This window comes from Panthera onca, chromosome X (genome assembly GCF_046562875.1).
Source record: "Panthera onca isolate mPanOnc1 chromosome X, mPanOnc1 haplotype 2, whole genome shotgun sequence".
Lineage (NCBI taxonomy): Eukaryota > Metazoa > Chordata > Mammalia > Carnivora > Felidae > Panthera > Panthera onca.
This window is the reverse complement of record NC_138357.1, coordinates 66,395,116-66,407,654: the sequence shown is the minus strand read 5'-3', so window position 1 is coordinate 66,407,654 and position 12,539 is coordinate 66,395,116. Positions and strand designations below refer to the sequence as shown.

Here is a 12,539-nt window from a genome sequence, read left to right as displayed (position 1 = left end):
AGGCTCTGAGCTATCAGCACAGAGCCCGACGCGGGGCTTGAACTCACGGACCGCGAGATCATGACCTGAGCCGAAGTCGGCCGCTTAACTGACTGAGCCACCCAGGTGCCCCTGTCTTTGTCTGATTTTGATATTAGAGTAATGCTGGCCTCATCAAATTCATTTGGAAGTTTTTATTCCTTTTCTATATTTTTGGAACAGTTTTAGAAGAATAGGTATTAACTCTTCTCTAAATGTTTGGTAGAATTCTGTGAAGCCATCTGGCCCTGGACTTTTATTTGTTTGGAGTTTTTTGATCAATTGATTCTATTTTCATTCTTGGTAATCAGTCTTTTCAAATTTTATTTTCTTTCTTACTCAATTTTGGGAGGTTATATGTTTTTAGGAATTTATGCATTTCTTGTGGGTTGTCCAATTTGTTAGCATATAATTTCTCATAACATTCTTTTATAATCCTATGTATTTCTGTGGTGTTTGTTGTTATTTCTCCTCTTTCATTTCTGATTTTGATTATTTGAGTACTATTTTTTAAAATATTCTTTAATCTTATTTGTTTAAGTTTATGTATGTATGTATGTATGTATGTAGGTAGGTAGGTAGGTAGGTAGGTATTGTAGTCTCTACTCCCAACATGGGGACTCGAACTCACAGTCCTGAGATCAAGAGTCACATGCTCTTCTGACTGACTGAGCCAAGTGCCTCGAGTCCTATAGATAGATAGATAGATAGATAGATAGATAGATATTTTGATGCATCTGGCTAAACGTTTATCACTTTTGTTGATCTCTTCAAAGAACTGGCTCCTGGTTTCATTGATTGCTTTTAGTTTGTATTTTACTTATTTCTGCTCTAACGTTATTATATAATTCTTTCTCTGGTTTTGGATTTTGTTTGTTCTTCTTCTAGCTCCTTTTTGTGTAAGGTTTGGTTAATTATTTGAGATTTTTCTTGCTTCTTGAGGTAGACCTGTTTTGGTGTAAACTTCTCTTTTAAAACAGCTTTTGCTGCATCCCAAAGATTTTGGCCATTTTGTTTTCATTTGTCTCCATGTATGTTTTGATTTCCTCTTTGAATTCAGGATATATCCATTCATTGTTCAGTAGCATGTTATTTAGTCTTTCCAGGTTTTTTCTTGTGGTTGACTTCTAGTTTCAAAGCATTGTGATTGGAACAGATGCATGGTATGACTTCAGTCTTTTTGAATTTGTTGAGATTTGTTTTGTGGCCGAACATGTGATCTATTCTGGAGAAAATTCTGTGTGCACATGAAAAGAGTGTGTATTCTGCTGTTTTAGGTTGGAATGTTCTGACTATATCTGTTAGATCTGGTCCAATGTGTCCTTTAAAGCCACTATTTCCTTGTTGGTTTTCAGTTTGGATGATCTATCCATTGATGGAAGTGGAGTGGTGAAGTCCCCTTACTAGTATTACTATTAATTACTTCCTTCATGTTTCTTACTAGTTGCTTTATGTATTTTGGTTTTCTCATGTTGGGTGCATAGATATTTACAATTTTTACATCCTGTTAGGTTGTTCCTTTTATGATTATATAGTGCTCTTCTTTGTCTCTTGTTACAATCTTTACTTTAAAGTCTATTTTGTCCTATACAAGTATTGCTACCCTGACTTTGTTTTCACTTCCTTTTGTATGATAAATGTTTTTCCATACCTCACTTTCAATCTGCATGTGTCTTTAGGTCTGAAATGAGTCTTGTAGCACATATATGGGTCTTACTTTTTAATCCATTCACCCAGTGTCTTTTGATTGAAACGTTTAGTCCATTTACATTCGAAGTAATTATTGATAGGTATATACTTGTTACCATTTTGTTACTTGTTTTATGGTTTTTTGCAGTTCTCTCTTCCTTTGTTTTGTTGCTCTTTTCTCTTATGGTTTTCTGGCTTGTTTTAGTGACATACTTGGATTCCTTTCTTTTTAGTTTTTGCATATCTAGTACTGATTTTTGATTTGTTATTAACATTAGGTTTGTATATAACATTATATGCATATATCAGTCTGTATTAAGCCGATGGTTGCTTAAGTTTGAATCCAGTTTTTACTCCTCTCCCCTATTTTTTAGGTATATGGTGCCTTGCTTTACATCCTTTTATTTTGTGAATCCCTTGACAAATTTTTGTAGATATACTTAATTTTACTGCTTTTGTGCTTCCTACTTTTCTTACTCTTACTTATGGTCTTTCCTTTTCACTCAGTGAGTCCACTCTAAGATTTCTTATAAGACTGGGTTAGTGGTAATGAATTACTTTAACTTTTGTTTGTCTGGGGAACTCTATTTCTTCTTCTATTCTGAATAATAGCCTTGCTGGAAAGAGTATTCTTCGTTGCAGGTTTTTTTCCTTTAGCACTTTGATTGTATCATGCCAGTCCCTTCTGGCCTGCAAAATTTCTTCTGAAAAATCTGCTGATAGCCCTTTGGGTTTCCCTTGCATATACCTGTTTTCTCTTACTGCTTTTAAAATTCTCCCTTTATCACCCCCTTTTACCATTTTAAATACTCTGTCTTGTTGTGGGCCTTCTTGGGTCAGTTTTGTTGGGGCTTATCTGTGCCTCCTGGGTCTGAATTTCTCTTTCCTTCTCCAGATTAGGGATGTTTTCAACTATTATTTCTTCAAACAAATTTTCTGCCCTATTTTCTTTCTTCTCCTTCTGGGATCCCTATCATGTGAATGTTATTACTCATGATGGCATTGCTATGTTCCCTTAGTCTATTTTCATTTTTTATTATTTTTTTCTCTATCCTGTTCACCTTGATTGCTTTCCATTACTCTCTTCTTGAGGTCATTGATCTGTTGTTCTGCTTCCTATACTCTCCTGTTTGTTCTCTCTAGTATGTTTTTTAAATTTTTAAAAAATATTTATTTATTCATTTTGAGAGAGACAGAGTCAGCATGAGTAGGGGAGGGGCAGAGAGAGAGAGAGAGAGAGAGAGAGAGAGAAATGGAATCCCAAGAAGGATCTGCACTGGCACTGGCAGTTGTGGAGCCTGTTGTGGGGCTCGAACTCACAGAACTGTGAGATCATGACCTGAGCCAAAACCAAGTTGGACACTTAACTGACTGAGCCACCCGTGTGCCCCTCTAGTATATTTTTAATTTCAGTTACTGAGTTCTCCATCTTCTTTTGCTTCCTTTTTATGTTTCCTATCTCTTTGTTGACAGTCACACTGAAGTTTCCACTGTTTCTCAAGTGCAGTGAGTATCCTTATGCCCATTACTTTAAATTATCTATCAGGCATATTATTTTCATTTCATTTAGCTCTCTTCCTGTGATTTTGTCCTTTTTTTTCATTTTGTGATATATTCCTCTGTCCCCATTTTGTCTAACTCTCTGTGTCTGTTTCTCTGTGTTAGGAAAGTCAACCATGTCACCTGATCTTGAAAGTAATGGCCTGCAGTGCAGTGTCCCCAGTTCACTAGAACCTGGCACTTAGGGATGTCTCCTATGTGTGTTGTGTGCACCGGATTATTTTGGCTGAGCCACGTTTGCCTTCAGTTCACTTGTCTGCAGTGGCTTTCTTTGCCTGTTGGTGGGCAAGGTTTGGTCCTTGTGGTCTTAGTGGGCCAGTCTGGGGCCACCTTGGGCATGAGTTGAGTCAGACCAGGTTTTTGCCAGAGATGCAGTACCACTGAACTACAGGGTACTCTCCCTGTGTTGTCCCCTGAGAAGCTTTTTTTGGTGAGCGGAGCCTGCCAACTGACCCTATGAGTTGGACTGGTGTGTGTGGTTATCTTCCCCTCTGTCTGGGACTGGAGTCACTGTGTAGTGGTTCTGACCCCCCTATTGGGGCTGCTTGCACACTGCCAGGCTTGTGGCACTGCTTTGGATGGGCTCTGGCCAATGGCATATTGGAGGGGGCAGGTGTGCATGAGAAAGTGGGGGCAGGGCCTGGGGTTCCAGAATGGTCTGTGCTGGCCTGCTGTGGGAAGGGACCTGTAGCCGCCAGGGAAAACTTCTGCATCTGGCCAAGTTGGAGGGAGTGGATCTGCAGAAGGGCATAGCGGCAGGGCACACTGATAGCAAGCTACGTGGAGAGAGTTGGCACTGCACTGGTTACCACAGGTGTTTGCATATCTAGGCTGGGGCCAGGGGAGGGAAATGCCGCCTGCTGGTTCTTTTGTTCTTAGAGAAGTCTCCCAAAGATCTCTGCCTCTATAGTACACAAATCTCCTTCCTGTATATCCCAGGCATTTTTTAAACTGCTGCTTCTATGCTGTATCTCAGTGGGGTTGTTTGTTGTGCTGTCTCTTTAAGTGGGAAGACTTGGTTTCCTATTGCCCACTGGCTCTCCAAGAGCTGAACCAGCTGATTTTTAAAATTCCAGGTTTCTAGACCCACTGATTGTAAGAACTTACAAAGCCTGGCCCCCCTGGTTCTCAAAGCTCTATGAGAACCTGCCTTCCCTGTGCAGGCCCCTATGCCCAGGGCACCTGATGTAGGGGGCTGTTCCTCTCTCCCCGCTCCAGACTCACTGCACCCCTCCCTCCCACGGACTGTCCCATGAGTCCACCTGACTCTGGACTGTATCTCCCTCTCCACACCTTCCTCAACATGGCCCTTTCTCTATACCTAACTGTGGCAGTCTGTTCTGTCAGGCCCTATGCTGTTCTCTGGATCAGCCACATCACTGTGGATGACCCAGGTTGCATCTATGGGATGAGGTTAGCCCAGGATCCCCCCACTTTGCCATCTTCCCTGGAAGTCAAACATAAATGTTTTTATACATGTATAAGTATGTCCAGAATATAGCTAGAAGTGGAATTGCTGAATTAAATGATGTGTGCACTTTGATAGATGCTGCCAAATGCCCTCCAAAAACATGATAACTGTTTACACGCTCACCAAGAGTGCATATGAGAGCTGATTTCTCTATATCCTTACTATCACTAGATACTACCAATTTTTGCAATTTGGGACATCTGGTGGGTAGAAACTGATGGCTCACTATTGCTGCATTCTATTTCAGGTACTAGTAATATTTCTTGAAATGAATTGAGTTTATTTTTCCTCATGTAGGTTGGCATTACTAAGGTGTTTGCTGAAGTTCTCCCTTCTCATAAGGTTGCTAAGGTGAAGCAACTTCAGGAGGAGGGGAAACAGGTTGCAATGGTAGGAGATGGAATCAATGACTCTCCAGCTCTGGCAATGGCTAATGTTGGAATTGCCATTGGCACAGGTACAGATGTAGCCATTGAAGCAGCTGATGTGGTTTTAATAAGGGTAAGTCCTGTGGCCTGAACATTGAGGTCTGTGATACTGCTCTACCTGGTCAGGGATAGTGTCATAAAGTATATGGAATAGAACAATTCTTTCTAATTCCTGTGCTCCCAGCCATTGAGACGGAGAATTGAAGATGGGAGTATGAGAAGTCATACTAATTACTTTCAGACTTTCTCAATCCAGCAAAGCAAATGAGAATGACAAGCTTCTAAAGTAAAGAATAAGATTGGGGAATATACTTATAATAAAATTATCTTCAACAAACACTTGCTGAGATTATTTTAAGGGATATAATGCACATAGCATCATACAATGCAAAAAGTGTTTTCTAGACCCCTGAGAAAAAGTCCTGAAAAACATCTTCCAAGGCTGACTGAAATTTTTAGCAATATTTAAGATTTATAGTTAAATTATATATTTAAGATTTATAATATTTAAGATTTATTACCTACCCTAAGGTATACATCATTTGCAAAATCACAGTATCAAATACAAAAGTACTAGTTAAGTTAAAGTCTCTCACTAATATCACAAATATTTCTGTTTTCAGAATGATCTTCTGGATGTAGTGGCAAGTATTGACTTATCAAGGAAGACAGTCAAGAGGATTCGGATAAATTTTGTTTTCGCTCTAATTTATAATCTAGTTGGAATTCCCATAGCTGCTGGTATGTGACTATTATCTAGTATTGCTTTTCCTCTGAAGTCATTAGAGACCTGTCATATTGGAAGCTTCAGTCTTATTACTAGTTTCGAGCTCAGTTTTTTCCTTTTCAAATTTTTATTTAAAATTCTAGTTAGTTAACCTACAGTGCAGTATTGGTTTTAGGAATAGAATTCAGTGATTCATCATGTACATACAATACCCAGTGTTGAGCTCAATTTTTATATGTAACCTCCTGGTATAGTGAGAGGTAATATTAACGTCAATAATGATAATTTCAAGCAGTGTTCATCACAGCCTAAAATGTAAAAGCATTCTGACAGATTTATTTTAATTTACTTTATTTTCCCCTCCCAACTTTATATTTAAAAAAATTTCAAAGGAGCACTTGGGTGGCTCAGTCAGTTAAGTGTCTGACTCTTGGTTTTGGCTCAGGTCATGATCTCATGGTATGTGAGATTGAGCCCTGTGTTGGGCTCTGCTCTGACAGCATGGAGCCTGCTTGGGATTCTCTCTCTCCTTCTCTCTCTGCCCCTCACACACGCTGCCTTGCTCTCTAAATACATAAACATTAAAAATTTTTTTGAAAAAGATTTAAAAGGTATATATAAGAAGGAAAAAAGATACAATGAAAACCTGTATAGTCTTCATTTAAATTCACCAGTTAATAATACTTTATTTACTACATTGCTTCATCTCTTTCTCCATATGCTCTCTCATATTTGTATTTATTTATATTTATACTTATACTGTATTTATTTACTTATTTTTTGCTGGATAACAAATTTACTTTTAATCTCACTACTCAAACACAACTACTGTTAGCATTTTAGTGTCTTTCCTTCCAGTCTTTTTTACTTTGCATCAGTTTTGTGTCTTGTTACATAGGTATAATTATAGCATACAGAGAATTTTTTGCTCCTCACTTAACATTCTAATAGCCAACACATTTTGTTTTGTTTTTTTAAGTTTGGGTACCAGGAGAGAGAGAGAGAGAGAGAGAGAGAGAGAGAGAGAGATTGATTAAAGGAATATGACCAAGGAAAAGTAATTTAGAATTTTTAAGTAAACACTGGATAATGTCTTGTACTTAGGGACTTGGTAGGAGTTAGTAATAACAGAAGAGAAGTAGTTACCACTTTCTTCTTGTTCTCTCTGGTTTGAGAGCCAAAGAAGGACATGAAATGATGGAAGAACAATTATAAAGCTGTTTATAAACAGGGACACACAAATGCTGTTTATAAACAGGGGCACAGGGGTGCCTGGGTGGCTCAGTCAGTTAAGCAACCGACTGCAGCTCAGGTCATGATCTCACAGTCCGTGAGTTCAAGCCCCGTGTCAGGCTCAGTGCTGACAGCTCAGAGCCTGGAGCCTGCTTCGGATTCTGTGTCTCCCTCTCTCTCTCCTGCTCATGCTCTGTCTCTCTCTGTCTCAAAAATAAGTAAAAATATTTTAAAAAATTAAAAAAAAATAAACAGGGGCACAAAAAGTAAAAGAACAGTCCATAGAGATTAATTCATGGAACAAATGATTTTTAAAATTATGCAAGTAATATATGATGACTGTAGAAAAAGTAGAAAAATATAGATAAACACATAAAAAATTAAAAGTACAATAAGTCTATCTTATCCTTATCATATAAACAAATGTTAAAATGTCTATCCAAACCAAGTGTGGTGTGGCGCCTGAGTGACTCGGTTAAGTGTCAGATTCTTGATCTCAGCTCAGTCTTGATCTCAGGGTTGTGAGTTCAGTCCCCACATTGGGCTCCATGCTGGGTGTGGAGCCTACTGAAAACAAACAAACAAAAGGAAACAAAACAAGTGTGGATGAGTTTGTAGAACATGAACTCATAAATGATTGGTGGGATTGTGATCTGGTACAGCCACTTTGGAGAACAACTGAGGAATATCCCCCTAAAATTGAGGATGTGCCCATGTTATAATCCAACAGTTTCACATATAGGTATGTACCTCAGAGAAATTCTCAAGCACATGCACAGGTAGACATGTACAAGAATGTTCACAGAAATACCCTGTTAGTGAAAAATTGGCAGTGACATAAATCTCCACCAACAGAAGGATAAAGTGCTGAATAAATATCAAACAAGGAAATGATTTGTATATATGTATTAGAAACACATTAGTAATCTGTTTAGTACTGACTGCTCTAACTAATCCAAACTTATTTCTTAGGAGTTTTTATGCCCATTGGTTTGGTTTTGCAGCCCTGGATGGGATCTGCTGCAATGGCTGCTTCATCTGTTTCAGTAGTACTTTCTTCTCTCTTCCTTAAACTGTAAGTATGATGGCTTGCTCATGTTTGTATTTTATGTTCATTTTATCATCCACAGTCAGTTCTTGGTAGGTCTTATTCTTGTATGATAGGCCAAGACTATTCTTAATAATAAATGTTAGCTATATAATTATCTTATGTAGTCTTTACCTAGCAAGCATAAGCACTGAGTGGGGTAAAATGTAGTACATTGGCTCTGAGAAGTAGAATTTCTGATCATGTGACCCCATACATATTTTTTTTTTGAGCCACTTTCCTAGCAGGGACTCCCTTTGTAGATCTTCGTACCAGGCAAATATATTTTCATTTTTGAACATAAAAAGTGTCTAGTTCACATTTGGTTATTTCAAACTAGTGTCCTTTTGCATGTGTTCAGTTATAGAAAACCAACTTATGAGAATTATGAACTGCATGCCCGAAGCCACATGGGACAGAAAAGGCCTTCGGAAATCAGCGTTCATGTTGGAATAGATGACACCTCAAGAAATTCTCCTAAACTGGGTTTGCTGGACCGGATTGTTAATTACAGCAGAGCCTCCATAAATTCACTACTGTCTGATAAACGGTCCCTAAACAGCATTGGTACCAGTGAACCTGACAAGCATTCACTTCTGGTGGGAGACTGCAGGGAAGATGATGACACCACATTGTAACAGGCCACAGAGAGTGCTACTAGCCGATGTTGTTATGCACTGACACAGCATTAGTGATGTTACCTTAACTTTTCAAAATATTGTGGAAGGATTTTATATTGGTCTCATGCCCTGATGTTAAGGATTCTATTTGCATTGCATTTGTCTAATGGCAAAAATATATTTTTTCAGAGTGTTAGCTCTGAACCTAGCTTTATTTAAAATGAATCTCCAGCCCTTTTTGTTTTCACTAGTAACAGATAACAAGCCCTACAGTAACAGTAACAGTAACAGTAACAGTAACAGTAACAAGCCCTGCAATTGAAGATTACTGAATTGCTGCTAAAGTGATAATTTTTTTTTATTTGACCAAAAAGAAAAGGCTCAAGAAAAAGGATAATTTAAAAGTTTCAAGATCTGAGAGCATGATCTTGAGGACATTCTTGAGTTCTCATCCCTGTCAGGTTGGGGAACAATGGCTTTTAAAACACTGTAAAGCATCTGGGTTTAGAAGGAAAACAGAAACTGTTTAAAAATAGATGTGCCTTATTTATTACAGGCTTTCTTCCCCCTTATTCTCCTTGCATCTTTGTCTTTGCAGTTGCCCTAGTTTGTTTTTTTGTTGTTCTTTCAGCTGAGCTAAGTGTAGGTGATTGATTGATAAAAATAACTGACAACTTTTCCAATATCTTTTTCCTTTATCTTATAGCCCAAAAAGACCTTAAGGATCCATAGGGTCCCTTGCTTCCTATCCTTTCCATTGTTGTAAAAAAATAGATCAGATTCTTCATTCAGTGACTCTCTAGCTCTGTACAGGCTTTTAATTCACTCCTGACGAGTTCCACTCTAAATTGTTCTTAGTCTATCAGCCTCAGTCCAGAAGCCTAAAATGTTGAGCCTCTTCTACAATTAACTTTTTAAAAGATTAACACTACCATCTTTGACATATACGGGTCATGTGAAATTACCTAGATTCACTAAATTTGTCCTTTTTTGGGAGAGAATACAAGATGGTAGCTGGTATATATAATTTAATAGATTTTAAATATATTTTAGTATTTTAGATGACCTCTCAAAATGACTTTAAAATAATGCTATTACACAAAGCTGCATTTACCAAAAAAACATAATAAATTTGTAATATAGAAATGAGAATTTCCCTAGGTTGTGATACCTTTTAGCCAAGTCTATACTTTTCTCTAGTTTAAAACATTTGCACTTGCTAGTAAGTGTGGTTTGCAAATTCAGGGGCTGTTTTCAGTGCCATACACATTTAGAAATTCCACTTTGAGTGCCTAGGACTTAATACACTGATCAGAGATCTAGTACTTGTATCACTATTTAAATTCCTCATTTATTGCAAGATGGATTTCAGATGCAGATTATGGAAGTGAAAATAAATAAATAAGTTCCTAATACTTTGTTCCCATTGCCATACGTAAAGCTGTTGGAACAATGCCTAGCACATGGGATTTGTATTCAGTAAATGTTATTTCTTTTCTCCCCTTGAGGTCAGTAATAAATAATTAATAATAATTTTCTTAGGGCAGAATCTAAAATCAGGTGGGATTGGGGAATGGGTTTCTTCCTCTCCTACTTCCTTTCTCTCTTCTCCTTTCATACACACACAAAAAGTTTATAACATTATTCCACCCTGTCTTTTCAGATTTGGAAAAAATCTCATTTTTATCTCAACTATCTTTCTTTTTCTTTTCAAATTTTTATTTAAATTCCAGTTAGGTAACAACAATGCAATATTGGTTTCAGGAGTAGAATTCAGTGATTCATTCTTTAAATGCAACACCCAGTTATCTCAAGTATCTTAAAGAGAGAATTGAAACTATTGAGGAAGGTGCTATTAATCTAGAAAGGCAAACCCATTTTAATGAAATATGAATGAGTTTGTATATCTAGACTCTTTTTTAGACCAATGCCTATGCCATCTTCCATGCTTCCACTTTGAATTTTAATATTTGTTTTTTATTTTAATTCTAGTGGTCTGTGATACCACAATTTGTTTCTTCTAGAAGAAACAGCCAATATGATAAATGTAAAATAGACTTTTGGAAAAAGAAGCACCTTTCTCTCTTTCTCCCTTATTCTTTTCTGTGTCTCTGAAACACTGGAACATAGACAGTTACTACTTTTATTATTATGTGTGTTTTTGAGTTGTCCTTTTGTCCCCCGCTTACCAAAGGACCCACATGACCTAGGACAGCAAGAAGAGCAACCTATAGTCTGGGAAAAATCAAGAATTTAATTTCACCTCTTACTATCAGAACAGAAAACATGTTGTTTAGAAAGAATCCTGTTTTAAGTGTCTGTAGTATCTTTGAATTCCCTACCATAAGTCTCTTTTTTAATCCTGAACTCCTATTAGCTTCATAGAGCAGCTGTATTCACAGGAGAGATGATCTAGGGACAGGATCAAAAACATTGCTTTCAGTTAGTAACTAGCTTTAAGTAACCAGTTACTTGTGAGAACAAATGTTATAAATGTAGATGTGTGTATGTGTTTCTCTGTTTATATACACACATACATATGTATGCACATATTTACCATATAGAGGAAAATGGATTTATATTTGAATTTGATGTTTGAATATTTGAAATTCCTTATATGTTGTTCCTTTATCACTCTTCTGTATTCACTCAGCACCCATGCCCTCAGTCTGAAGATAACAAGGATGTTTTGATATCCAGTGCTGGTTCTGATTCAACTATGGGGCACCTTTTATCTTAAATATCCAAAGATGCCTTTTGAATTTCAAAGGTTAAAAACACAGCTAGAATATTTAATGTTATAGTCTAAAGAAGTATGGTGGTCAGTGGTGAAAATAGAAATGATATTTTTCCTAGTTTAGTATCAGCATTTTAGAGTGTTAAATTTGATGCCTTGTGAACAAAAAATTTTATACTGTGCTTTAACTTTTTAAAAGCTTGTTTTTTCAGATGCATTCTTTGTTCAGAATGCTTAAAATAGCACTGTAGACAGGATGTTTCCAAAAATTTAAGTGTGCGTATCTTTTATGTACACAGCTTAAAATCAAGAATACATGTTTTTTGAGAATTTTTCTCCATTACTTGTGAATCTTGCTTTAAAATTATTTTTTCCTGATATTTATTTTACTCTATTTTGTTACTTTCTTTGGGTGAGGCATCTGGTTATTGGTTATTTTAATAAGAATAAAAACATTCCTGCAATCACTCCCTTTGGATTTTTGGTTTATTTCTTTTCTATATTTAAAATATTTAATCAAATATAAACAATATAGATTCATGCCAAATCATTAGCTGTTTTTAGACTGTTTCTGTAGTCCCTCTGAAAATTTATCTGGTATGAATAACCAGATAAAGCACAAAAGCATGAACTCTTGTTCTTCAGTTAAAGAGCTTCTATAATAGCATTGATAATAGATGCCTTTTGTAGCCAAAACCAGGCGTCTCAACCTTATGTTTTCAGTTAAATGTTTAACTGAACATTGTTAAACATTGTTTGGTACCCAAAACAGCAGTGGACAGTGTTGTGCAATAATCATCTGTCATCAAGATATTCAGTAGTTTGTTTTTCCATAAGCATGTAATTGATCATATTTCTGCCAAGGATGTGCCTTCAAATTTGTAATTATAGTATTGTAGAAAAATGTCTTTTTGTCAGTGTCTCTTTTGTTAAACCATCCAATCTTCTGCCAGCAGTTCCAAACTACCC

The 12,539-nt window shown here is 36.8% G+C and overlaps 1 protein-coding gene across 3 annotated transcripts in view; it reads left to right on the top strand.

Moving 5' to 3' along the window:
• Nucleotides 1-12,039, top strand: part of ATP7A (ATPase copper transporting alpha) — a 158,358-nt gene extending 146,319 nt beyond the window's left edge. For all 3 annotated transcript variants that reach the window (XM_081792925.1, XM_081792923.1, XM_081792924.1), the window contains 4 exons: nt 5,036-5,239; nt 5,790-5,907; nt 8,099-8,201; nt 8,575-12,039. In XM_081792925.1, the coding sequence (XP_081649051.1) occupies nt 5,036-5,239; nt 5,790-5,907; nt 8,099-8,201; nt 8,575-8,851 (702 nt within the window). In that variant the 3' untranslated portion in view covers nt 8,852-12,039. The remainder of the gene's footprint in view (nt 1-5,035; nt 5,240-5,789; nt 5,908-8,098; nt 8,202-8,574) is intronic.
• Nucleotides 12,040-12,539: the final 500 nt, after the last annotated feature.